This window comes from Gymnogyps californianus, chromosome 11 (assembly GCF_018139145.2).
Source record: "Gymnogyps californianus isolate 813 chromosome 11, ASM1813914v2, whole genome shotgun sequence".
NCBI classification, from domain to species: domain Eukaryota; kingdom Metazoa; phylum Chordata; class Aves; order Accipitriformes; family Cathartidae; genus Gymnogyps; species Gymnogyps californianus.
The window spans coordinates 13141433-13169113 of NC_059481.1; the positions used below are offsets into that span (position 1 = coordinate 13141433).

The window sequence follows — 27681 nt, forward strand, 5'->3', positions numbered from 1 at the left end:
ATGGGAAGGGTATGAGGGATGGAATTTGCTATATGGCTTTTTTCTTAATTTGTTTGTCTTTTTGATCATGTGTTACATAATGAGTGAAATACCTCGCAGCTGGATGCATAGTTTCAGCTGTGAGATGCCTCCAGCTTTTTTTGGTAAACAAGCAAGCAGTTTAAAAATCAAAAGTGAAATACTGTTTGGGAATGGGGCCTGGTCCTGCATTCTCTTATTGCTGCTGGTCCAAAGTAGGAGGAAAATCAGGCCTGGGCTCCTGCCTAGACACTAAATTAATTGCGGGTGTAAGAGACCTGTTATGTCTCTCCTCTCCATCTCCGTGGGGCATTTGGTAGAGAGCTGAATGGTGCCTTGCTTAGTCAGTGGCAGGTCTGATTTCAGGCTAATCTGCTGCTGTTTTTTGGGGAAACCTGCAAGAGAAGGCAAGTGTTTCCCAATGTCCCTCACCAAGAGCTTCCCAGAAATCCCCCCTGAATGGGGGAGAGCGAGCCGGGGCAGAGGCCCCAGCAAGGTTTGCCCACCTGTGCGTGATGTATGGGCTAGTCAGGGCACCAAGTGAAAAGTGAGCAAGTAAGATGGCAACTGTGGGTGCAGTAGGTGGGGAATAACACCCCGCACTAACCATAAACGAGTCCTGGATAACCAGCCACAGCTGAGTCCCACACAGCTGCAATCACTGCCTGCCTCAGCACAGCACAAGTCTGTGTGCACTCTCGACCTGCTGAGAGTAAGCTGAATTTAGACTGTTCTCTCTTGTAGTATTTTTCTTGAATACCTGTGTTTTTTCCCAGTGGAAAACTGATTTTGCTGGGATTTGCTGTTCCTGCTGAAAACAAGCATGGCTGTGTTTGGAGAAAGCTTTTGTGGTGAGGTTATTTCAAGCATTTTAGTAAGCATCTTATGTAGTAGACATGCTTTCTTTTTCCTTCTTTCTTTACCCCTCTCTCTCAAAAGGCCACATGGCTTTTCCCATGTGAATCTGTGAAATGGACAGTTACTAACTTAGTTTCCTTTTAAAAGGATAATTGCTTTAGGTCAGATTTTGATGTCCTCAGGACTCAGAGCTTTTGTTGAAAAGGTGGTTATTTCTTTTGGTGCCTAAGACTGTCAAAAGGAAGATGTGATTTTTAGGTGTTCATACCGGCTGAGCAAGAAGGAAGCTGTCTGCATGGGGGTCTGAAGAGATGTCATGTGCATGGGATGATCCTGACCTTCTCAAATGACTCTGACGCTTGCCTAATGAACTCCTGAGAGCGCAAGGAGATGAACAAATCTTTAATTGTTTTGTCCAGTTTGGTATACTTGTTGTGGCAGTGAACTTGAGTGATTGTTCTGGCTTGGTTATTTTAATACTTTGTAAAGCTAATGTGTGCACTGGTTTTCTGTGAAACTCCCTAAAACCAGAAGTGTAAACCAGATTAGGGCTGTGGGAAAAGGTGTGTTTAGCACTTGAGGCATTTGAGAGATAAGGGAAGGAGTGGCATTGCTCTTGGTTATCTGCAGCCACCGAAGTGTGAGGTCTCATTTCTGCAAAGGGATAGGAAGTAGAGAACTGTGCCCTGGAGATATATCAGGGAGACAAAGAGATGGCACCACAGCTTATTTCAAGTGAGAGCAGATTAAAAAGCCTCTGGACTGAGCATGAGGAACCCACCAACATGGACACAGTAAGTGTAGACCCAGGAAGTCTCGCCAAGGTGGATATAAACCATGAGATCAGCCTCCCCCAGTTCGTTAGATCACCCCCGGCCCATCTGTTTGGAAGTCTCTCAGGAGTTTAAAGGACATGTTTTAAAACTATTTCGCAGCTCCCTTCCCAAACCGTTTTGGTGAAAATTTTTTTATAGCACTTGCTATTGTGACTGTTTTACAGAGCCTGTCAACCCCTGCAGCACCCAGCTGTGCTGGCTGTAACCATAATTCACAGAAACTGCCAAGTGCTGTTCTGCTTAATATGACAGATCCTTCCGTGATAGCTGCGCTACAGCCAGCCCTGGTGAGCGTGTTGGGAAGGATGGTGCCCATGTGGGTAAGATTTATGTTTGTTAGGGCTGTGGTGAGTGAGCCTGCAAGGGCTGCCTTCCACGTTTCAAAAACTCAGAAGATTTATCTCCCTGATACATCCTGAGTCTCTCTCTCTTTTTAAATAGCTATCCCCAGAAAACTTACATGGTCTGGTTTCTCCACCTGCCCTCAGTGTCGTTTCTCCTTATCTCTCCCCCAAGTCATCATCTCCTCTTGCAATTCTTGTGGTGTTGCTCTTCCCACTGCTCAGCTGCATGTGCAGACAGCTGTAAAATGGAGTTTACGAGACTCATGATCTACGAGCGCTGTGCCATGGCACCACAGAGGTCGCATTCTCGTACATTCCTCCTTACAGCTGTCTGCACGCAGAGCTGCATGCAGGCAAGTGGCAGGGAACCCAACTTCCCTGATGGGCGCTTACAGAAACAAGAATACAGTTGGAAAAATAGTGTGAATCGTGAATGAAACATTATTCAGAGAGCCTGATGATTGCAATGTAAGAACTGGATGGGAAGCATTCCTGGAAAAAGGGGTACATTTGGAGAGAGTAATAAATTGCACAACCATCTCTGGGTTATCTGTTTGATGGTAGGATATGCTTCTCTTGGTTACTTAAGGGTTCAGCTTCTTGCATATGTAAGGATACTGCCTTGCTCCACAGAAAGACCTAACACCAGGGAAGGATTGTACCTAGTTGGATATGACTAAGTGTACTTAAAGGTATTGGTTTGGCCCAAGGAAAGGAAATGTACTTGAGAATACAGTTAACAGTTTTTAAGTATTCAGATGAGATCCAGTTCCCTGTCTTATATTCAGACATGTTTGTAGGATGAATTTTTCAGATGTTTGAGTGATCTAGGAACATAAATCTCACAGTCAGTACATGGGATTTTTTGCTATTGTGAATATATAATAAATTACTGCTCAGCATGACCATGGATGATGGATCTGTTCCTTAAATAATAAATTCAGCAACCATGAAAGCTGTCTGTTTTGCAGGTGTACAGCCTGTCTTAAAGAGTAATTTTAGAGAGTTTTTCAGCTCCTGCTGCTGCCATACTGCAGGGATGAGTTTCTAGCTTTGTATTTTGTTGTTCTCTTTGCCACTCTTACTCTGTCTGTCTCTGGGAAGGGTTAAGGATGCTGGCCCAGGAAGGAAGGCTGCTGGCCACTAGCACTGCTGATTATCCAGGAGCAAGTAAGAAAGCGGCTGCTGGGCAGGAGGCAGTGGGGACCCGGGAGAGGGGAGATGGGGAGAGAGTCAGGGAGAGAAAGTCTGTGATTTTGAAAGCCTGTATTGAGTGAGTCTTCCCTCATTAGCCTGAACTGATCTTTTAGCTGCTGGGGTAGGCTGACAAAGACTAAGAGCTCGTCCTTCTAGCTTTGATGATCAAAGAAAACTGACTTACTGATGGAGGAGCTAGGTTGCTTGTTTCTTTTACTGATTTTCTTTTGCTTTCTCTTACTGGATCCAGGCAGGCTACAATGTGATATAGGGGTTATGGCATCAGGAACCAATTTATGAGTCTGAAGGGTCCTGAGGCTGGGGTCACTCTTGGGCTGGGCCAGAGGCTGGCTAGCTAAGAGGGGGGATCCAATACCCTTGGGAAGCAGAGGGACAACAGGCAGCAAGGCCTGTAGGGTATAAGAATTGGGTATACCACTCTGCCTAAGTGGGATCAGTTTTCTAGCAGAAGGACCAGTTCTCATCCTTGGTTTAGTAAATCACAAACTGAAAGGGTTGCATACTAAATGAATGTAAGTTAGCTTAAAAATACTTAGGAAGAGAGAAGGGAAAATTCTCCAGGCAGGGAACAGCTAATTCTCTATGGTCACAGTGGCTGCATGGCACTGTGTATCCAGATAAATAATCCTGCTTGTGAAGCCCAGGATAATTATAGGGGAGTGGGTGCGGACGACAGTGCTTTGTTCCTCCCTTCCCCACAAATTTTTGGCTGACTCGAGGTGAGGCCAGGCGGTGGGAGCTGTTGGAGGCTGCTTTGGCAGCAGCAGTCTGCAGAGCACTCCTCCTTCCCGCTGAGCTCTGGGGTTGGCACTGCCGCAGCAGCTGGGTGTTACAGTGCAGCCTCCTGCATCCAGTGGGTGCTGCATTCCCCTGGCTGTGTAGGGCTCCCAGGCTCAGGGATTGGAAAGACAAGGCTTAGGTGGTGGTCTCCTCTAGGTGGTGAGGACTTAGACACTTGGGAAGAGAGGACTGAGAGGGAGAGGAAGACCTGTGAGAGTTTAAGATAGTGGTAAGGGCTCTGTAATCTGCTCTGGCCCCAGATCAGTCCAAGGATCTATACCCACAGTGCCTAGAGAGATCAGCAATGCTGTGGGTGTCAGTCTCAGCTGCTCCCAGATCCAGAGTCGGCTTCCTTTGAGGCAGAGGAGATTGAATGAGACCGTGCTCTCACCCCTTTTCCCTGCATATACCTTGCTCCACTGAAGTCAGGCTTCAGCTAAGCCTGCTGTAAGCCAGCAGCATCAGAAGCCCCATGCCCAGTCATCAAAGTTAGGTCGCAGAGAGATCTGGTCACCTTCGCTCTGCATCTGCTATGCAAGCAGGTGCTGCTCTTGGGTGATTTGGGGAGAGCCTACAAAAAACAAAGTAGAGAAGGTATAATGCTGGAGGATACTTGAGAGGTGTTGGAGAGATGGACAACTGTGAAACCAGAAAAAATGGGGGGCTTTTGTGGGAGATTTAAGGGTGTGACTGAGCTTTTGGGAGATCATAGAGGCGAGAATTGCTTTGGGGCTAGGCAAAGGATTTTGATCTGATGGGGGAAATGGCAGGAGAAAGCAGATGACAAAAGGTGTACTTGGACAAAACAAAAGGATTGGAGGAAAAGGTAGGAAGAAGCAGGAGAGACTAACAAATATGAGAAAGGGAGACAAATCTTCAGGATAGGATGGGGCTAGGAAAGAGACTTCCACATTGTGGGACAGGAAAGAGGGTAATCAAAGTGGCAAGGAGGTAGAGTGGAGAAGGGGGGTATGTTTTTCTCCCAGAAATAGTGTGTCTATCCTGCTGATCACTGAGCAGCAGTGAGTGTGATGTGTAAACTAAAGCCATTTTGACATCAGTTATGACGATGAAGCTTGTACATACGTGAAGTATCTGCGTGTTAGACTCGAATGTCTTTGGTGCTAGGGTTGAAAAAATTGCTGACTTAGGCTGTCTTGAAGGCCCTGATTTCCAAGTGGTACAGACAATTGTCTGTGTTCTGCAATTGCAATTATGCAACAACAGCAAGCCAGACAGCCTGCCAGGCCTTCAGAGCGGTGCTTCTGTCGATTGCTTTGGGTTTTTTCAGGACATCAGGAAAGTGATGCAGAAAACAAACCCATTGTACTTCTGTACATTCCAGGAGCTGGGGAAGATCTGTCTCAGGACAGATTTTACACTTGTCTTGTGTCACCTGAAAATGCCCAGTTCCAGGATACCTGTCGCTTATACACAAACAAGCAGATGTGCCCTGGCCTGCTTGTGGGGTGTAATGCTGATACTAAGTTGTGGCTAAGGCAGAATATGGTCCCTGTTTTCTCTTCTAGAATATCTTGGAGCTGGAGAGACAAGCTCTGTCACAGCTTGCATGTGTCAGTAGTTAGCAGTGTAGAGTCCATTCAGCTGTTTGTGTGCTGGCACATTTTCCACAGTTCCACCTCCTCCTCCCCACTGCTTCCTTCGCTGGCCTAGAGACCAGCAGGATTGCCTAACTTTTCAGAAGGCCAAAAGACACAGTTGGAACATACAGCTGACTTGGGGGGAGAAGCAATTAAAACCACATAAAGTAATCTCCTATCAAGATTGCTGCTTTGTGCTCACAGGACTGCAGGCACACTTGCTCTGCCATCGCTGAACAAACATTTTTTCAAAGCACACTGGTATTTGTTGTTGATGGAGGTGTTAGTCCATCATTTCTCCTGCATAATTCTGCCCGTCAGTGTCTTGGGCACCGGAATAGTATCAGAATTGGATTTTGGCACCAAACTTTTTCTCCAGGCCTTCATAGGCATTTTTGTGTAACTGGACAGGAATGAATTGTCCCAGTGCTCATGCATGAACTCTTATAATGTACAATGGGAAATGGTCAAGGGCTGTGTGAAATGGATGCATACTGCTGATGCATCAAGGGGAAGTGCTTTTGCTTATGGAAATTTGGGGGGAGATAGCAGACATGGGGAGCAGTGGGGGATATCTCAGAGTCAGTCTGTTGTTCAGTCTTTTGTCAAAAAATGCAGGATCCAATGTAATTTGTCTATGAGATGGATGGGGAAATGGCTGAATACTGTAATTTTCCATCCTTTTAAAATTTTAAGCTTATGTATTTGTTCTCTAAATACTTTGATCTTCCACACCACCCACTTGTCTATAGACCAAGCTGATAACAATCATTCCAAGCTCTTTCCTAGCCTTCTTTCTTATTCTGCAGTTCTGAATGAAATTTAACCTTATTCTCCATAAATAACCTTTCTCATTCCCCAGCTGTCTCCTAGAGCTAGTTCTCTTCTGACCTCTCACTTACTGACTCTGTACTGACCTTGCACTTCCCCCACAGCCCTGATCTGCCAGTGTCTACACTCCTATTCTTCCTCTGCTCTTTTGCACTATTTAATTTTTTTTTGAATAGGGCCCACCATTTCCTGAGCTGCACTTCAGCAAATAAGCTTGAACAAGCCCCTTTATCCACAGACTTCATATAGCGTAGTGACAAATAACCACCATTGGCAATGATTTTGATGTTTTCACCTCTTCTCTCTGATTCTAGGCTGTGGGTAAATCTATACTTTCAACTGTATTTTTCTATTGGCAATAAAAACCAGCACCAATGTTTTCAAATTGAAGAGAAACAAGCCAATGCCTGTGCCAGTGTCTTGTTCAAATAGAAATGTTTGTCTTTAGTTGGATTTTCATCAGTGTAGCAACAACTCTAGTGATTTCTCAGTGGCTTTTATTAAACTGCTAAGGGATTATTCAGGCATTTTATGCTCACCTCATCCTCCCATTCAAGGCAGTGTGAATTCTCATCTGAAAAACTTGCAAATGGAGGCTTTTTTTGTTTTTGTTTGAAGTTAGGCTGTAGATTGTAATAATCAGAAATAATCTGCCTATGGCTAGTGTGGAAAAACTTTTGAAAAAGGGCAAAGAGGTCATGTACATGATATCTGCATGTACACTTTGTTGTTTTGTCATGCTATTATTATATAACGTTGAATGAAGCATTTCTCCCTGCCCAGTATTTGTTTGTCTGTCATTTGGATAAACTGAAGTATTCGTTGAATGAGAATTTGTTTGTGTCCAAAATGGAAAGCAGAGATGTTTTTAACGTTGATGTTTTTTGAAATGACACCATGAAACGTTCATCTTGGTGTAGCTGCAAATCAAACCCATTTATTTTACAAAGTAGAAAGCTTAACTCTAGGTGTCAGCACTGCAAACTGAATGTGGAGCTCTGAAAATGAAGTTTTGCTGTCTGACTCCTCCAGTGCCACCAGAAATAAAGTGCTGTCAGCAGTTTTGCTCACATTAAGGCTGAAGAAGAGGAGACCCCACACTTGGGGTTAATGGCACAAGTAGGAATTGCAGCATTCTCTTCTTACACAGCCTCTTTCTAGCTGCACATAAGTGTGTTCTTATTAATGGGATCTAGTAAATAATGTTTAACATAAAGGAAAGAATGAGGACAAGTTCCCTCTCCAAACAGCGCCCACTGTTTAAAGCAGGTATGTTAAGCCTTTCCCTTCATTTATTGTTAAGTGCTTCTCCTAAGTGGGCATCCCAAGTGATGAGAGCACACAGGAAGCCAGTGTCTTTTTCTGGTTCTAACAGGCTATATAGATCAGCTAAGTTAATGGGGTGGATGAAGTTTATGTGACTATTGCTTATACTTGAAACCACACAGTAGCAGAGAGATTGGGGAAGGAAGGAAAGACTTGATTTTCCAGCCTTTAACACTAGCAATTACGAGAAGTAAATAAAAGCATTTTGACAGTGCACATACTATGGTTATCCTGAAAAACCACATTTCTCAAAAGCACTGACTTTTGGCTTTGCATCTCCTAACCTAATAAGGTGCTCTCATCTGCATCAAGTGATGCTGTTACGTATATGAATGAAGAGCTTCTTTTTGCCATTCTTGCTGTCAAAGTCATGACTTATCTCCATATTTTGCTTTTAATTACGAGCTGATGGCATTTGTCGTGTAGTTAAGGTACTGGTCACAAAGGCTGACTGTTCTGAATGCACAGAAGTGCTCATGCTGAACAGGCTTCTTCTGAAACAGCGTGATTCTGACAGGGGAGCACAAAAGCATTCATCATACAAATCTGGAGTAATTTAAATAGTTTCCTCCTGTGATGCATCATTTTCCCTCCTCAGATGCTGGAGCTTATTGACAAAAGTAACGTCTCTGATATTTGGTTTTCTCCATGCTCCTTAATCTAAAGTTTGATCTGACCTTCCCTAAACTGCTGTCGCCTCTGAGCTGTTCCTCAGCTAGTGAAAAGAGGCGGTACCTCGGAGAAGCACCTCTGTGAGTCATTGAGAGTAAAGGTTGGCGGAGCTACAAATGTGACATAGTGAGGAAAGTGAAAGGCACGTGTGGAACGTGAACGGGGCTCTTACGAGCCCATTGGGTTGTGTGTGGTCTGTGGTAGAGTAAGGTGTCATACGTCTTGTTGAACCTGAGCTGCACTTGAGCTGGTACTTCTGAAATGCATATTGTCTATAGCAGTAACTTGTCTTGCACTGGGCATGGCGTTTTAAAGGGCTTTAAATACTCTTTCTCTCTTGAAGTATGTACAGACATCTAGTTTTGTGACACATCTATATGATACGGAAGTATAGTCACTTCCATATGATATAGAAACAGAAAAAGTTTATTTTACATACATATTGCAGAAAAAGTCTGTCTGCAGTTTGTTTTCCAAGCCCTAGGGTCTGGCTCTACCCATATATCACCATCCTCCCCTTTCACAGTCTTTGCTTTCAAAAATATTTTCAAAGAAATTGGCATGGCCAGAGTTGAAAAGGAAGATGATGGGAAACAACAACAGAGTCCCGGCTCTGGCTGTTTTCTGGTTCCTGCAGAACAGAACCCAGTGGCCTTAGAGGGAAGCAAGTTGCTGGCTTTCCTCGGCGGGCTTACTGGGGTTATCCTTCATACTGAGCATCTGTGGGGCAGCTGAGCTTCTGGTCCCAACAAATGATGCAGGGCTAAGAATTCTACAGGTGCATTTTGTTGTTGGTGTGTCGTGTTTGGTTTTTTTTTTTTCACATCAAGAGAAAGAAGCTAATTGGACCCGAAACGGTTGGAGTCATACTACTGCGCGGGCGTTGTAGCCGTGTAAAAGTGCCTCTGGCTCCGTGTGCTGCAGCCGACACGCCTCACCTCTGCCCTCACCGCCCGCTGCCCTGGCAGGCCGCCGGGGCCCAGAAAGGAGCGCGGGGAGCCGGGGCGGCGAGGGCGCCCTGGGAGGAGCTTCCGCCCCCCCGCCTCGCGGCAGGTAACGGCGGGCGCACGCGGAGCGGCCGTTTAAAGTTCGCTCGCTCGGGCGGAGCCGCGGCTCGGCGCGCCATTGGCCCTCGGCGGCTGATTTGCATTGACGCCAGCGCAGGCCGGAGGTCAGCGCCGGCGGGTGCTTTTATTGGCTCCGCCGCTGTCAAGCGCCGGGGCAGCGCGGGCGGGGCGGCCGGTGGGCGGGGCGGCCGCTGGGCGGGCGGGGCGGCGGAGGGGGCTGCCGCCGCTGCTGAGGAACATCAATAATAACAAGGTGAGCGCAGAGCGAGGGAAGGCGGCTGCGAGGAGAGAGGCATTTCCCCTGCTGCAAGGGACGCAGACGCCACGGCCCTGGGAATTAGAGCTCTCGCCGCTGCAACCCTTTCCGCCGGGATGGGACGCTAGGATCGTTTTCCTTCTACTTCTCGCTGTTTTTAATTTTTCCTCCCTTTTTTTTTCTTTTTTTTTTTAATTTTTTGTTCCTCGCCGTTTCGCATCATTTCTCTGACCAAAAAATCCCCCCCAACATGGAGGCCCTTTGATGCCTCTGCCAGCGGAGCCGGCTCCTCCCGCGGCTCTGGGAAGCCCTCCGGGCCGTGCCCTGATTTTCCGAGGGCCGCCCCCGGCGCTCGGCCCGGGCGCTGAGGGGGGCTCCCCGCGGCCCGGCCCGCTCCGGTCCCGCGGCGCTGAGCCGGGAGCCCGCGCCCCGCCGGGCGGGATGCCGCTGCGGCGGCCAGAAAGCCCCGCTGCCGCCTGACGGGGGGCTCTTCCTTCCGACGACGGGAACCTGAATGTCACCCCCGCGGCGGCCGCCCGCGACGGAGGCGGCGCGGGACATGCCCAGCGCGGCGTGAGGGGCGCAGCCGGCTCCTCGGGGCGGCGGGGCGATTTTCGATTATTATTATTATTTTTTTTTAATATATTTATTTCGGCCCCCCAGCTCAACCCCAAAGCACACCCCAAAGCACACCCCCGGCACAGCGCAGCGCCGAGCGGGACCGCAAGGAGTAAGCGCTGCTTGGCGGGGAGCGCGGAAGACGAGGTGGGGAGCGGCCCCCCGGCCCCGGCCCGTACCCGGGTTAATCGGTAACGCTGTGCAAACCCAGGTGGAAAATGCGCCGTGCTCCGGACTAGGAGGGAGGAGATGGTGCAGTGCCCCCGGCTGCTATGAGCGCCTAGCCGAGAAGACGCTGGGGTGTGTGTGTGTGTGGTTTGGGGCTTGGGGTTTTTTTGTTATTTTTGCTTTTGCTTTTTCCTCCCCCCTCCTTTTTCTTTTTTTTTTCTTTTCCCCAGAAGGAAAGAAAACCCTACCAAGATTCTCAGATGGCTTAGAAAAATTAATAATAATCTGTGAAAATATGAAGTCGACCGGTTCTTGATTTCCCCCCTTCCCTCCCCTCCAGCTCCCCAGCCCACTGCTGAGATTGAGATAGAAGGACCCGTTTCCTGGAGGACGAGGAGAACAGACACGTTTCTGGTGGTGTAGAAGGGACCGATGGCAATGCTTCAGAGTGTAGCGGAGACGCAGGAAAGAGATTCAACCTGTTAACAAAAAATTAAGCAGGGGGAAAATACCAACGGGAAGGAAAGAGAGATATATATATATACACGTATATATATACAATTTAGAAGTATTCCCCAGGTGGCCACAAAGCATGGGCTGTGCTCCAAGCATCCACATCTCTGACAGCAGAGTGGTCTATCACAGTAGCAAAGAGTCTGAGGAGTGCAATTCCCCTCACCAGACCAACACAACCATGTCTCAACAGCAGCAAGGCAACCCCGTCCCGGGATTATTCATTAAATCCTCCAACACATCCACTTATAAGGTGAGGACTAATTCCTCTAAGAAAGACAAGAGGGAGAACAGCCAGAGCATGGAGGCAGAGACCCAGACCAGCAGATCCAGTGTTAAGGTAAAAAGGGTGCTAAACATAAGCACTGTTTCTCTTAGAACAGGAGTTGGCTGTAGCGGTTTAACCCAAGGAGTCTCCCTGCTGAAGTGATACGTTGTGGGGGAGCTTTTCCTGGCTTGAGCTATTACTTTCGTTTATAAACTAATCAGTCTCATGAAACAACTTTATAGATGTACCCAAGCCTCTTTCTTCGTTCCACAAAACGAGTTTTCCTAATGCCTGGAAGGAGAGCAGTGCAATTGTCCTTGGCAGTCGTTAGAGCCAGGGGAGTGGGTCTTGCTTCTGAACGCGGAGGGCCCGTCCGTCTGTCCATGGTGGGACTCTGCCGTGCATGGGAGCTGCACTGCCACTAACTAACTCCTGTGTTTTACATGTTTGTTTGTGCTGGGTCGTCCAGTGTTGCTGTTTGTGCTTGTCTTGTTTGGAAGCAGAGGCAAATCGCAGTCTGAAGCGATCTGCTAGCTGGGCTGATCAATTTGCATACCTCTTCCATTCAGAAAGTTGAAAGGAGAGCGACAGCGCGTTTTGCTCTGGGTACTGATTTACGGTAACAACTTGTTGACCTTGTCTCTTGCTGCAAATAGGGTATTTTTTGGAGGTGTTTTTACATGTGTATCAGTGTGCATATTTTTGTGTAGAGATACAACAGAAAGCTGTATGAAGTCGACAGGCACATACTGAAAAAAAATTGTAGTTTGTGATTTTTTTTTTTTTTTTTTTTTTTAAGTGAGAGAGTTAGTGGTCCGGAGTGCTTGCTTGTCTATTTACTTTCTGTTGATGGCCTGTTTGTTTATAGGTTGTACTTTAGTTCGTAATGCTATAGGTTTTGATTATTCCATATCTTTGCCTTTTTGGGGGAACTATCTCTTATTTTGTAAAAATAAGTAATTGCAAATATAAAAAAAAATCAAATTGTAGCAGCCCAGGGGATATTATATAACATGGCTGATCTGCTCTGGGTTACCGTGATAAGAACTGAGATACACATGCTGTAAATATACGATGCAGGCAAGAACTAGCTAAATGCCAAGCGTTTTGCAGACTTGCAGAAACTGTAATGATTTGTAGTTTTCTTAGGATTTTTACGTGCTCATTAAGATGGCTTCTAGAGTATTGACCTGGAATAATTTTCTTCAGTACTGTGCGTGATTTTCTTCAATTGTTTTTCTCCAGATTTAGTAATCTCAGTTCATAGGAGTTTAAAAAAAGTCTAGAAAATGAGAAGACGCTTTGTAAGTACTGAGTTGGAGGAGGAATTAACAATACCTAAGGCAGAACATGAAGCTAAATGGTGTTATGCTAAACTAAATTTTTGTGTTAATAACACTGTACAGGAAACTGAACTTTACGGCCCTGTTCACACAGGATAGCCATGCTTATGGCATATTTAACATGGTAACCACAGTAAGGAAACTTAAGTTGTCATCAGAATCCTGACAATTGTTTTACTAGCTGAATTTTTAATTGTGATTATAATTGCACATTACAAAATCTAAACCAAAAATATTCTTAAAGTTTATATTCTGTGAATTTGTCTTCTGTGTGCTTGCTTATGGGGAAAAAAACAACTCCAAAACCTGTTTCCAGAAGCACGCATGGGAAGCAGTCTTAGTTTTGTTAAATTTTGTTGTTCGATTTCAAGAACTTTGTAAAAATTCTTGTTACTAGGTTTGGATAATTCAGCCAGATGTTATACGGTTGATGTTGGTTCATATGCATACTGTAATCTCATTGGCAGTCATTCTGATTTTTATCAGTCATATTTTCTGCCCTTGTCATCACTCTAAGCACATTGCTGTGAAAAGATGGGTTTTGAGAAATGAGAATGGAATTCTGTTTGTGATCAGCTGAATACAAAATCTGTTGGACACAGCACATCTGCGTGATTTTCATGTGCAAAATCCTATAATACTCTTTAGAGCTATAAAGCAGCATGGTATTTCATTTTCTGCTTCTATCATTAGTGTATATACTATGATCAGATTTACAGTTCTTAGTGTGCTAGATAACTGTATTGTCTCGGAGACTGTGCTGGAGAGAGGGCTACGCTATCACTGGAGAGCAGTTTTCACAGTACAGTGAAGTTGTTTGGAAAGAAACAAAGTGTGAGAACATTGAAGATAAGGGACAGGAGCTTGAAATGCCTGAAGCCAAAAGGAGCATTGGGCAGGACATTGTGCTGTTTTGGAGTTAAAAGGATTTTTGATTTGAGGAAGAACTGTAAGAATTAGGGTGCTACTAGGAACTACTGCTATTCTTCAGAGTGCATAGTACACCCTTTATGGCCCCTGGGATACCCTCACATGAACAGAAGGTGCTAGAAACCTTTTGTGCTTTGGCCAATGGTGGTGCCATCAGAATTTGTGTGAATAGCCAGTAACCTGCCTGAATGGCATTTTCACTTGGTTTCAGGGCACTTTAATTGAATTTCGTTCACATTCTTTTGTTGTATATGCACAGATTAAAGCCAAGAAAGTCCTATGTGAAAGCTAAGAACAAAACTTGGCCCATTGTGTAAATCTCATATTTTCGCTTTGGCTGGCATTAGCATTAAGTTTATTAAAATATGTATAATAGGTAGTGCACTAACTTCTATTGAATCAGTTTGTTAGCTATAGTGTGCATTTTTCAAGTCAGAAAGTGTCATAAAAAGAAATAACGCATGCTGACTGTAAAATGGCATTATGTATGTTGCTAATTAGCCCCCAGACTTACTCTGGCTTTATGTTTATGTCTTACTATGTCTTTCTTCTGGTCAAATAGCAGAGGATCATTTTCTGGATGTGTGGTGTGAGCATACTATAATTTGTGATTTACAGCAATTTACAAACTGTAGCTAAAAAAGTTACCTGTTCTTTCCTAATATGGAAAAACCTAAGTTTATCCGTAGCAAATTTGCAGAGCAGTCCTGAAAGTGAGTGTGTGCAGAGATAAATGCCATAATACCTATTTCTGGTATATATGAGTATGGTGATAGTATATAAGAAATGGGGGAGCCCTTTTAATAAATTATATTTGGTCATGGCACCTGTATGTCCCTCCTTAATTAGTAATTTCATACATGGCTTTCATTTGAAAATTTATGAGCAACTTGGAATAAGTGCTGTATCTAAAAAGCAAACCAGCCATGAAAACCCTTCCCTTAATTTTCGATGTATCAAATCCACAGCTTAAACTCTGTGCTTTTCCCAGTGAAAGCTGAGCAAGACTTAGATGCAGTAACAGTGACTGAGGTTTGATTATCCAGTGCTACATTAAGAATATCAAATGACACTTACCTAGTACTGTTGCAAAGGAGAGTTTTCCTGATTTTTTTTTAGCTCTAGAATTCTCAAGAAAGTGGACTCGAAATGGTGATAGTCTGTCTTTTTCATATATATTAGTTATGATTTTCTTCTTCAGACATTTGTGTTGTTGAATATGTGGTAGAGGCACTTGGCTTTATAGAAACCTGCTTAAACACCTTTAGAATAATACCCCTGTTTAATCTATAGCACAGGTGGAGTAAATGCTGGAATGGTATAAGGACTTAATGGGCATTTAATTAAAATTTACTTGGGTATTCATAAGCATATGCTGTCCCAACATCATGTGTGTGTGTCACTCTTCTATAGTGCACTAATATACACTGTAGTACATACATTGCGCATTTATTTTGCCCTGTCATTCTTTTACGTATGTGAGATTTCCTTCCTCTTCTCTTGTGTAACTCCCCCTGTCGCCTGTATTTAACACAGAAATATGTGCATTTGGGTGCAAGGGGATCAGAGAGTAAATCCACGCTTCCTTTATTTTAAATTAAAAGTAGTCCTAAGCTAGCAGGGCTAAATGTGAAATAGCTTTTTGATTTATCAGCTGGTACGGGACAGCCAGTTTAAATCCATGGCCCTACAGCCAGTAAGTTTTCTTCATTCAAACCCTGTGAAATTGCCTGATAATTTTACAGTCACTGCAAACCAATGGTTGCATAATTCTGCATATAGGAGGCTGTATGCTAAATTTGTACCTGCAGTGCTGAAGTGGATCTCGTTTCAGCATTTAACAGCACATTATTTAGTCCGTTAAGCTGTCTGCTCTTTTACTGTCTGTCTGGTAATTCCTTCCCCTTGGAACACACGAGCTCTCCCTCCCTTTGAAACTCCCACACATACAGTCCATGCTTCCACTGAGGCCATCCACCCTCTCTTGATTCCTCCCTGTTTCCACTGAAACTGTCCTCAGTCGTGTTCCCGACAAACCTCCCATCACCATTTCCCTCCCACTTCCACTGACGTCAGCCCTCCTGTGCAGAGATCCTTGCTCCCACTGAGAGGATCCTTCCCACGCTGCGATACACGAACTTTTCTCAATCTTGACAGCTCCAGACTTTCGGGCTGATGTTTTTTATGCTGTTGTTTCAAGGCATGAACCTTTTTCTCCAGGGGATGGGAGTCTGATTTTTAAATGGTATGAAGCAAACTGGTGCAGTAACATGTGAACTGGGTTCATATTTTTTGTCTTTACGTTTTAATTTCCTGTTGTTTGTAATGTACACTGGAAAAAAACAATCAGTAAATCACTCACAGTATATAGATTGCTACACGACTAAGGTAACGTAAGCTGTTTTCTCAATTTTTAAAGCATTATTATTGGTACCTCTCCTGGTCATGCAAACCGACTGCATCTCAGGGCAATTCCTTGTGTGTCTGAGATAAGCAAGGTTAGACCCTGAATTTCTGGAGTACTTGCTGTTGGTAAAAACTTCACTGAAACTCCTTTCAGCTGTAAATTCATCTGCTAGACATGAAACACTGACTTCTCTCTGCCCTTTGCATTGTTCTTCGCTGCCCCTGGTCTGAGCTTGCGTTGTGTCTCTTGCCTGGCCATTTTAGGTAGTTAATTTCTAAGCTTTTCCTTTTCTGCCACCTGAATGTGTCAATAGAGGAAGTATTAAAAACAAGCCTTTCTTTCTACAGTTCTTGGTATTTATCTTACTGTGTTGTACCCTTTGTATTCTTAATTGTATGGCTCAGATTGAAGTGTAAGTACATCCACAGTGAGAAATTTTCTAGTTGTAGAATGTACTTCTAAGCCAGGTAGAAGAATGGGAGGTGATATACTTATTAGTTCTCCCTCCCTTTCTACCATTCCCAATATTAGATGTGGCGTGAAATTCCAGTGCAAGGTACCAGCATTGCCTTGCTATTTAAGGTGCCAGCAATTCAGATTTTACGTCCAAAATGCTAAGTCTAAATATAAATTAAAGATACGAAATGGTTACACCCACTTGCAGATACTTCACATTCAATGAATTTTAGATTAGAAGATGCTTACAATCTATGTGAATATGAAGAATGTCTCATTAAGAAAGTTGCTCTAGTTCATTTGAAACTTAGAAAAAATACTGTTTAGAAACTGTTTTGCTTCCCTCCTTGGATGCTTTAATATTTGTTCCTCATGTTCAAGTAAATGTCCACGTCGAGCAAACGAGAGGTATTTGAATGAGAATTATTTTTAACATCCATTGAAATTGTTATATCCAACAGTTGCCACTACCAACAGTGATAAACTGCTGTTTTACTTTGGTTATTATATGAACTTTTGTTCACCTCTCTTGGCTGTCACCTTGAGAAGGGACTCCAGAATTGGGTTTCTTAAGCAATAGTAACAATACACTGGAAATATTCCACTTTTTGAGCAGTTGGAATGCCAACTGACTTTCAGATGAGTCCTCAAAGAGGAAATAAATATTTAGAGATATGGACAGCTAAAGCTCTTATTAGCTATCAGCAAAAAGTGAAAGAAGCAAATATAGTAATGAGCAGATTGGCCCCAAGGCGAAATTGTTTCAATTGTTTCAATACAAGCTTTACGTAAGTTGTCATTTTGTCAGGGGGCCGCAGAAGCACCTGCACACATAGGAGAACAATTTAGCATTGTGTTCTATTTTGGTGGTGTGTATGGATATAATATGCCCGCATTGTAAACTGCTTTACCCAGCCATGGATGGAATTAAAACATTGTTAGCAATGTTTCCGAGATTGCACATAGAGTGTGATTTCATGTCCAAAGTGCAGTTTTCTGTGTGAATTGCAGTGTTTTATGTGTCAGACCCATTCATCCAGTAGAGGTTCACTAGGAATTTGCTTGGCCCTGTGACATTCTATGCATTGCTATCCGTCCATTGGGTGAAATAATTAGGTATCTTCATTTAACCATAATTTAAATTGGCACAGGATGACAAGATGCAAATTGAATAGCTTTAGTGTGCGTGACATACTAAATAGTTTTATTGCTCAGAGTCAGATTTTTAAGTTTTCAAAGGCATCAAGGAAGTGATATTGTTAAAGCCCTCTGCTTTTCATAAAGATTTCAGCATCCAGCCCCTTTTAGGTTCTTTCTTAAAATCCCTGTTAAGGCCAAAATGTGATAAATGATGTTGGTACACACGCTGTGAAATTAAATTGCAGAGTCTCTAATTTGTGCATTCTTCCAGACCATCCTCTTTTACTGTGGATTGAACTGTTGGCCTCAAATCAAACTCCCAGGCCGTTTTCTCCTCTTCCTTGTAAAATCTGTAAGTCTGTCACTATACATAAAGTAAAAAGCTTAGCATTCTGTAAAACAGCTCCCACATGTATGGCTTTGTTTCAGGAGAAAGAACAAGGACTAGAACCTACTTTTTGACATGGAAATGCATTGACATGAATTAAGTTACCTGTTTTGAATGTGGTTGACAAGGTAATTTGAGATGGTTTTTGATAGTGTTTTAAATGTTTAAAGGTAGTCTGCATATGTATGTAGAGAATTAATGTCCTTGCAAAGCAAAAGAACTTGGAATAAAAAAGAAATATTCAAGATTTAGAAGCAATTTTGGGAGTAAAATACTGTTTCTAATGAAAAAAACCTCTGATTCCCATATGAGGGACTCAGATTAGGATTCCCATCTTTGCTTGGAGGAGGAGGAAATGGTTTTGGTTTTGCTGCTTTATTACGATAGGCAATTTTTAAGCACTAGATCCCTAGAAATTAGGATGACATATTTTTGTTGGTGTAAAGACAATCTCCTTGTTGGCCACATATGTCTTTCATTCCTGAATGAACTAGATACTATTTCAAGGAAAAAATATATATATTTTAATTGATCAGGATAGAAATTAATCTGTTTGTTAAATAGTATTTTTAAAAAATTTTAAGTTGTGTCTGGTTCTTCATTGGAAATGAGAATTCACTCTTTTTGCAAAAGCAGAATTATTTTGCACATTAGTTTGAAAGTTGCACAGGAAACTTCAAACATTTTACATGCCTGAAAAGATCAAACCTTTTCAAGTAAGAGGTATTTTCCTTTATAAATCAAACATTTTACATAGCGACATGAACAGATTTCTGATATTGCTAAGGGGAAAAATGGTAGCCTTGAAATCTCTTCTTTTTTTTTTAGATTTCCCAGTTTCCTAAGTAAATCCATACAAAGAAAACACAGAATCACTGGGCAAATATGAAAGAATGACATCCTCTGCTTCCCATTGTTTTTAACTTTGAGTTAGCAATGACCTTTAGCTCCCTACTGGGATGCGGTGGAAACTTCTTACTTCCCACTAAAAGACAACGTATTTTTAACGTTACACATTTACCATTGCTTTCTGTCTTTCAGTCTGAGGTTCTGTTACCTCTAATAAAATTTAATCAGACAAATAACCTCAGTAAACGATCAGCAAAGTAAACCTTCTTTGTAAGAATCTTGTTTGAAAAAACTATGCTAATGTTTTCATTAAAGCACAACAAAAGAACCTCAGTCTGCATTGAATACTATCTTCCTGTATTTAGAAGTATCTACACTTCTGCATCGTCAGATAGATGATGTTCCTTGTTCATACTGAATTATCAGGATTGTGTCTCTTCTGACACTGAAGTGTAGAACTCTATTTTACAACAGTGGTTTTAATTCCAAATTTTTAAATGCACAAATGTATCGGTGTGATAGGTAGACAGGTCAAGATCAGCATTCAGCCATGACGACTGAGTTTGCAGCTGTGTATTTCTTCTTTTTGGAATACTGTCTGTTGTTTGTTTCAATTTTTTTTTTTTTTTTTTCCTTCCCATAAAAGTTTGGTGAGAAATTCCACAAATGGTTGAGGACAACCACACCTACTACTTTGGTAGCGTGAAGCAGAAGTGACTTGCTCTGCACACTGCTGCAGTTTAACTGCCTGGTGAAATTGCAGTTTTCCATGAGCTGTAACTCAGTGATAAATATCTCAGTGTAAGAGGAATATCAGGATGTAAGTCTACAAGTACTGGAGTCCAGAGCTCTGCCACACACTGAAGTGTGGATGGCACTGGGATTGCTGCAAGATATCTACTTTTTATTTTTCAAAAGAAAACAAAGAATTATTTTCAAATGCTGAAGAGATTTATTGATGGGCCAAATGCTGACTAAAATGACAGTCCTTCAACCCCATTAAAATCTGAGGGCTTGAGGGGTATACCTGGGGCAGAACTTGGACCACTGTGTTTACCTCTCACTGTGGTAGAAGACAGGTCCCTGTTGGATACGCGATCTGAAAATAAAAATAGCAGCAATAAGATTTGTCTTAAGGGCTAAGTTATTTTCTGTCATTCCAGAAAGACATCAGTATAGCTCCAGTGGGCAGGTTCCTGGCTGTACTGAAACTTGTGGCAAAGTTCTTACAATTTTCAGAACAGCCAGAATTTGATCTCTGGTCTGTAAGCAAAACTTACCTGAAGTGTAACTAGAGTATCGGCCCTTATGGTTAGGTCCCATGTTTTATGATTGCTTAATCCATAAATAATGCAAAAAACTACCAATAACTGATATTATTAACTGTCTAATGATGGGAGTAATGGGATAGCAAATAGATTTTTTTTTTTCGTTCTTTTTTTTTTCTCAGCTTCATATAGCAGTGGGGCCTGTTCTCAAGCAGTAGCTGCATAAAGAGTATAAATTGCTGTGGCTTCAGGTCATAAACGAAATCTGCGAGTCTGTTGCTGTTCTTGAGAGTGGTGACTCTCAAAGTTAAAACTTGGAATTTCTAGGCATTCAAAAGGACTTTTTTTTCTATGTACTTGTACCTGTGTAGTTTTCCGCTTGGATCTGAAGTGTGTTGGGATGTGTTATGTTGCCTGGTGCTTTGTGGTTGCAGATGATCATTCTGTAAGTAATGATGCAGCAGTGTGGCCAAGGCTAGACATACTGAACTGAAATCAGAAGAACCAGACTGCCACTGGTTAGTGTGTGGCTCTTTGGCCAACTTGCTCTTTGTTTCTACTTGCATGCTTGATCTTCATTATGTGTCATGCAGGATCAGGGCCATCATATACCCAGGAACATAAGAGCTGCTCTCAGATCAAACTGTGTCCATGTAATGCAGTGCTTTGTCTCTGACAGCAGTCAGCGGTGTGCTTTGGAGAAAGATGCCAGGAATGTATCTAGAAGTACAAAAATGAGAAGGGTTTTTCATGTTCCTCTTCTGGCTTTAGTCTGGACATACTGATTTACTTCTCATTTTTCACAACTTTGGCGTGTAATATGATAATGATATTTTAGTTTTATCTCCTTAAACCTTAGTTGCCAAGTTGACAAATGCAATAGAAAAATTGTACTCCTGAGTGGAATTTTTGAATGGAGGATTAATTTGCAAACCAGTGTTAGCACACACTTAGCACTGAAACACCATCAATGTGGATCGTTTATGTATTTGTTTCTGCAAATATTGTTGCAGGGACCAAGAACAACTGATGAAAGTGTTTAAAAGAAAGCAAGGGGGATGAATTGTAACAAAATATGAGTTTGCATTTTGAAGAGGATGTCATGACCAGAGAAGCTAATGCTTATTTTCGTACATAAGGCAGAGAATCCTGCAGATGAAAAAAAAGCTGAGGGTAACGTTGATACTTTAGAGGAACGAAATATTTCAAAGCCAAGCAAAGAGGGTTTTGCAAACTCAAACAGCTTTTGTTTTGTTAACAACTGCACTGAGAGGAAGAGTAAGTCCTGTAAACTCAGACACTGCTTCATGCTTCCATTGGTTCTGCTGTAACTTTTAATTTACTTAGTATTTGTTTTCTTTTTGTCTTTTGCCAGGGAAGTGATCTGCTTTCTGCAGAATTTGAGCTGAAAGGGCTGTTATGCTTATACTGTCAATTACTTATGTTATCCTATGTCCTCAGTTCTGGAAATGATGTGTCTTGTTCCTTGCTATTTAATGCCATGGAGCTGAGATCTGTCATGAGAGCAGTCAGGTCGAATTCAGTGGTAGTGCTGTCAGCCACAGCCCCTAAGCCCAGCAATGATACTTTTTCCCTCAGTGAATAAGCTAACATTTTACCTTTACCAAAGTATGGAATCTTTTACTTTGGGGCAGTTGCTTACTTTTTAGGAGGGGTTTACGTTTTCTGAAATATTATTGCAAGTTACAGCTCTTTAAAATGAATGTGTTAGAGCAGTAGCTTGTTGGGATCCAAGTTTACTCCAAAAGCAGCTTGCATAGCCTTTTCACAGCGCCCTGCCTCTGGCAGTGGTACCGAGTAGCAAGAACCAGCTTCTTGGAGATAAGAGAGATGTAGCTTTTATGATCCTTGTTAATCATAATGAAAACTCATGAAACTAATGAAACTGCTCAGTGAGGAAGCTGATCTATCCCTCTCAGCCCTGGCTTTGGTGAGAAGGGCAAAGACAGTATTTGTCCCTGAAGGACAGGCAGTAGTGTCAGCCTGCTGTCTTGGTAGCAAATAATAAAAAAAGGACTTTTGGTGGGCATTCTTTACTGTTGGTTCCTGGAGCTAAATATTGATGTATCAGCTTGTGATATTTTACTGAAAAACACAATTCTGCTGTCACTGTTTATATGTTACAACATTTGGATGATGGGGGATTTTTTTATATCAGTGAAAAGCCTTGAAGTTAGAGTGGTAGTCGGGCAGAGAGAGCAAGCCCTGCTAGTGGTTGGTGGGAGGTATGGGAAGTCTAACAGCTTGTCTGATCCCGAGACTTAGCCCCTAGTCACAGTGTGACTTTGGGAAAATTGCCAGGCACAAAATTTTCAGAGGAGCGCAATTGAACTTCAGATTTTCTAAAAAGCTAAGCTCTCTTGTGAATTGCTTACAGTGAGATTCATAGCTGGACTGTCAAAAAAGTGAGCTGAAATTACCATCTCTTATTTTGCCAATTAAGCTAAAAAGGACTTATTTTTGGAGGTTACATAGGTCTGAAGTTTTCTCCTAACTTTATCTTGGCTGTTCTGATTGCTAAGAGCTCTTACAAGGCTCTCTTGTGCTCTTTGGGCAATATAAACTGTCTTCGGCTGTGCTCTGCTAAGGCTGTGGGACACTGTTAATGGGGTAAATTTTGCTTTGTGGGGTAACCTTGCTTTGTTGGTATACAAAGTCTAAGCAAACTAGAGAATTTTAAGGACTGTGGAAGTGAAATACACCTGGTGCAGGTTCAGGGAATGGAAATCTTTTCCTCCATTCCTTCTGTGAGCCTTTGAGCTGTGATAGGAAGTGCAGGCTGTGGGTGTTAAGAGGTAGCTGTGATGTTCAACTGTTTCTTCTATGGACAGGAGTTATGTGGGTTAGGAGGTGTCTCCCTGATGTGTTGCACTGCTCTGTCATTGCCTCCTAAATTTAATCATGAGGTCAAGATCAGAGGCCAGTGTAGAGTATAAGTGGTGGGGTCCAGTGCTTGACTCTGAGGTCACTGTGGGGAATGGTTTTGCTTGTAGGTTGCAGAAGTCTCAGTTGTCTCCACAGGGATCTTTACCTAGTTATGGAAGAGTGATTTGTCCTAAAAGGTTGAGAAGCCTCCTAAATTTTTCCATCATCTGTTGCAGCCAGGACACCGTCTCCCTCAGGCAGTTGTTTCCTAAAGTGTGTGTTTAGCAATGAGGCCGTGTGGTCTCTTGCCTTTCTCCACGGATGACCTGCAAAGAAGAACTATCATCCCCCCTCAGGAAACCTGATACTTTTGGTCAATGGCCCCTTACATTTTTTCCCCAGCTGACTGGCATTCCAGCTGACTGATCAGAGAAGTACCCAATTGCATCCACTTGTTAGGATTTGCTGTGCCAGTGCTATTCCGTTTCAGGATAAAGGTACCAAGGAAGTGTGTTCTGTTGAGCATATCTGAAAGCAGAGCGGCGCTTCCCTGGCTGTGGCCGGTCACTTTGACTACTTTAGGATCTCGTTTCCCCTTACCCCTGTAACCATATACTCAGTAACAGTTAATACACATGTGAAATATTACCTGGGAATCTTTAAATGCTTGACTACTGTTAGCTTCATGCCACTTTTTAAGAGTTACAAGGACCTGTAAAGTACCTCATTGTTGTTTTATTTCCTCCATTTTGCAGAGAGGCGGGTGTGGGTGAAGAGCTTGGCATTTTTTTTCATCATCTTTCCCAACATCGGGAGGTCCCGAGCCAGCAGGTAGAATTTCTAGGAAATTCTCCTAAAAGAGGGGTCTCCGCAGTGTGTTCTAAAATAGTTTAATGATTTTTAAAGTAAAGCAACAAAACATTTCATGTGGAGGGAAAAGTATGACACAGGATTGCCAGGGTGAAGGGATTATTGCTAACAGCACTGCACCTCTGCTGTTGCTGGGTGCTGCAAGAGATCTTCATATCCTTAAGAGTCTGAGTTAGGTTTGGGGAACCTCTGCCTCTGTACTGAGGAATGAACTGAGGTCAGTGGTAATGGTTTGTTTAAACACAAGCTCTTAAACCCAGATTAATTGATTGCTATAGCTCAATTTGGTTACTACAGACATTTTTGTCCTAGAACAGACATGAGCAGACTGTCCAGAGGAATACGTATGTACAGAATGTTTGCCAATTAGCTTGCAGTTAATTTAAATAGAATACAAACCCCTGACTTGGTATACCCTAACATTTTTTAATCTAGCTTGGACAGGGTCTTTAACATGTGCTAACCTTGATAAGGTACAGGAAAGACAGTGGTACTTGTTGAAATGCTTTATTCAAAGCCATGAACAACAAGGATGGAAATACATTTAGGGAGTATAGAGCAGCTTGGTCTTCCTGATGCTCTCTGAATTTGTCTGCCTTCATCTGAGTAGGACAGACCTCTCGGATCATGGCTGCCATGTCAATGCACCCATCTGCAGAACTCATTACTGTGTGCTGAGAGCTTGGACCTTCACAAGAAGGTTTCCTCAGGAGGCTCTCCTTCCTCTCTCCAAGTCATACATGTTTTTCTAGAGGTCAGGCTATCTTAAGAAACCATCACTGACTGTTCTCAAGTGCTTATGCTTCTTAACTCTCTAAAAATAGAAAAAATTATGAAGCTCCCTGACATGCTGGGAGAGCCAGGGGGCTTTCTTTAAACGCTTTGTAAAATAGCACTATCTCTTATCACATGAGCTCTTGATTTCTCAGTTCAGAAAAGTACACAGCACTTTCCTACAGTGCATAGCTTGGCACTTCCAGAGCCTGCTTCTTCACACAAAATTTTTGAAAGATGAATGTTAACTAAACTTGGTTTAATTAAGTTGACAATTTCACAGCCACTTTGAACAGCTCATTAACTGCAGGCTACAGCTTCTTTGCAGCCAAAGCTCCACAATACATCATACAGTGAACCTGCTGACAGGAGGGTACAACTTCCAACTCATGCTTCAAGAGATCAGATTTATTACTGCAGTCCTGCTTCTTCTAAAACCAATTAAGGCCTCCTTTAACAGATACTGAAAATACTTTGATCTGTAGTATAGTCCTACGTAGCGCTGCGTAGTGCAGGTACTGCTTTGCATGTTAAAGCCAATGCTGTTTTGCATGTGCTCCCAAGCTGGTAGTGGTGTTGGGGTGAGGGCAAGTGGCTGTGGCTGAGTTGCATGGATTGCCGCTCTTGTATGATACTGATTGAAGATCTACAGTAATTTTTTCACTTTTTTTTAAACAATCATACAAATGCAATTCCTTGCTACTCGGCTCACTTAAAAATAGAGAATAGTTCATTGTTATCTGTTTCTTTATAAATTAATTGATCTGGTTTATTTTTGTGCTTTGTCCTTCCTCCCTTTCTCCCCTGATAGCATAGAAAATTTTGTCTCTCTGAGAGCTGTTAAAACACCTGCTGAAGGCAATGGAGACTGAGCTAGCTGACTGCAGTTTAGCTAGCTGTGTTTCTCCAACTTGGCCTTGGAGAAAGAGTAAATACTGTTTCAAAGAAGTTTGCAAACCTCTGCTGCCCATGACCCTGAAAGATCCCATCATATGTTACAGAAACAAATGTCTAGGGTCTTAGGTGGTGAGGCGTCCTCCTCTCACCTCATATGTTAGTATTGCAATAGTCTGCTCTTTACGTTGGTGATTTCTTACTGACGTGGCTAGGGTAAAGCCCTGCTCTAATCGCAGCAATACTGATGCTACTGTGCTTGTTACAGCATAGTTTATGCCATTTGAGAGTACAAATACAATGGTATAACTTCTTCCACAATAGAAAGTTTTCCTGTATTTCTTGACTTGTGGAATTATACTTAGGACACGTTTGTAATTTAGGCAAAGTCTTAATACAGTCAAGACCAGGACTGTATGAGGAATGTTACCTAGCCTAGGAATGTCAGTGGGGGATTTGGATTTTTAATAATATTTTGTTCTGGAAAAATCTCTGCTATGGATATAGTGCTAGTGGATGGGGGGGAGAAAACTTGCTTTTGTTAGAATAGCTTGTTTCATTTGAGGAACTGGTATGAAGTATACCAGCAAAACCAGTTTTGCTAATGTTAGCTCCATTTGCAATGAGAAAGCTTCCCAGGACACTTGTGTTACACCTATGCCATGATTTAAGGACTGTGGAAGTGGAATGGAAGTGAAGTGAGAACCTGGTACAGAGTCAGTACATGGGGCCCTTTTCTTCCTTGTCGAGCCTTTGGACTGTGATGGTTTCTGGCAGCTGATGATGCCTTTGCAGCAAGAATTTGTAGCAGTGAGAGCTCCAAGGAACTCTGCTAGCACTCTGAATGCTGCCACGACACTGGCGCTTTTTTGGAATTTTTCCTCTTTTGGACAGGTAGATTCAACAGAAAATAATTTGGCTGAGGTATGAAATTATAATGTGGGTATTTGCAAACCTTTGGTAAGAAAAGGCATTTTTTGTCAGCAAGGCTTTGTAGGCTAGACCAGGCAGTAGAACAAACAGAGGGGAACAGTCCTTGAATTAGGACAAATAAGTGATTGTTAATGGCCTTTGTCCTCTGTTGCTGTTTGTGTGCCTTTTACTGTAGAACACTGCTCTTCGGAATGGGCTGTAAGTATGTGGCTATGCATTCTGCAACTTAAGGTTATTAAGGAAAAGTTGAACTCTCAGTTAATTAATTGCATTGTTTAGAACTAATTTAATGTTAATAATTGTCTCATGAAACTATTCTACATTTATGTTTGAGTATGGGACAAATGATTATTGTACAGAAGATACTAAATCACCAGGTGTGATTTGGTGACGATTTGATGGTAATGCAAAAAGGCAACTTGTGATACAAATGTTGTCACGCCACAGCTGCTTCTGCAGCAGAACCACCATTTTACTGCCTATTTCTGCTTGGCCTTGTTACTCTGGCGTGCATGGTGGTCTGTAGTTTTTCTTTAACTTGTTCAGTTATACATGGCAGAGGTTCCTTCCTGCAGCCCCTCTTTTTCCTTTTGCCATTGTGTTCTTTGACTGCCATTTTCATGTTTCTAATGCTCATATATGCATGTATCTGTAATTTTTTTTGGTCGCAAATAGTATATGTCCTCTCAGTGATGAAACTCACATCACCTCCTCTCACTTATACTTTTTTTTTTTTTAAATGAAGTGCTTTTGTTGGGTGAAGGTCTTTGAGGAAGGTCTAGCTTCTTCCCACCCACTGGCATACAACACTATCCTAGAAATGATAGAATCTTTTTGTTTACAAAGAAGCATAGCTAGTAAACAGATCTCTCTCTGAAAATCTTTATTTAGTACAGACAGTGTACTCTTAATCATTTGCACCAAGGTCAATAGCCCTTAAAATGCTATTATGATAAATCAATCTGATATTAGAGGAGTATTTTCATAGATGTGTACACAAACTCAAGTAAACCAAAAAATAATTTTTTCTCTAGCTTAAGCTAATCTGCAGTAAACTTATTTCTAATCTGCTATACTAGAAAAATGTTTTTTCATCAGCTTTCAAAATTGCAATGCTGTTCTATGCTTAAAATGTTTTCTTCACTGACATTTTAAATTGTAGGTATGTT

The 27681-nt window shown here is 42.4% G+C and overlaps 1 protein-coding gene across 3 annotated transcripts in view; it reads left to right on the forward strand.

Moving 5' to 3' along the window:
• The first annotated feature begins 688 nt into the window (after positions 1–688).
• The window catches only part of PDE8A (phosphodiesterase 8A), a 139811-nt gene continuing 112818 nt past the window's right edge, over positions 689–27681 (forward strand). For 2 of the 3 annotated variants that reach the window (XM_050903001.1, XM_050903000.1), the window contains exon 1: positions 10562–11446. In XM_050903001.1, coding sequence (XP_050758958.1) covers positions 11186–11446 — 261 coding nt within the window. In that variant the 5' untranslated portion in view covers positions 10562–11185. Of the gene's footprint in view, positions 731–10561; positions 11447–27681 lie in introns of those variants that run through there. The other variant, XM_050903002.1, reaches the window with a different exon arrangement.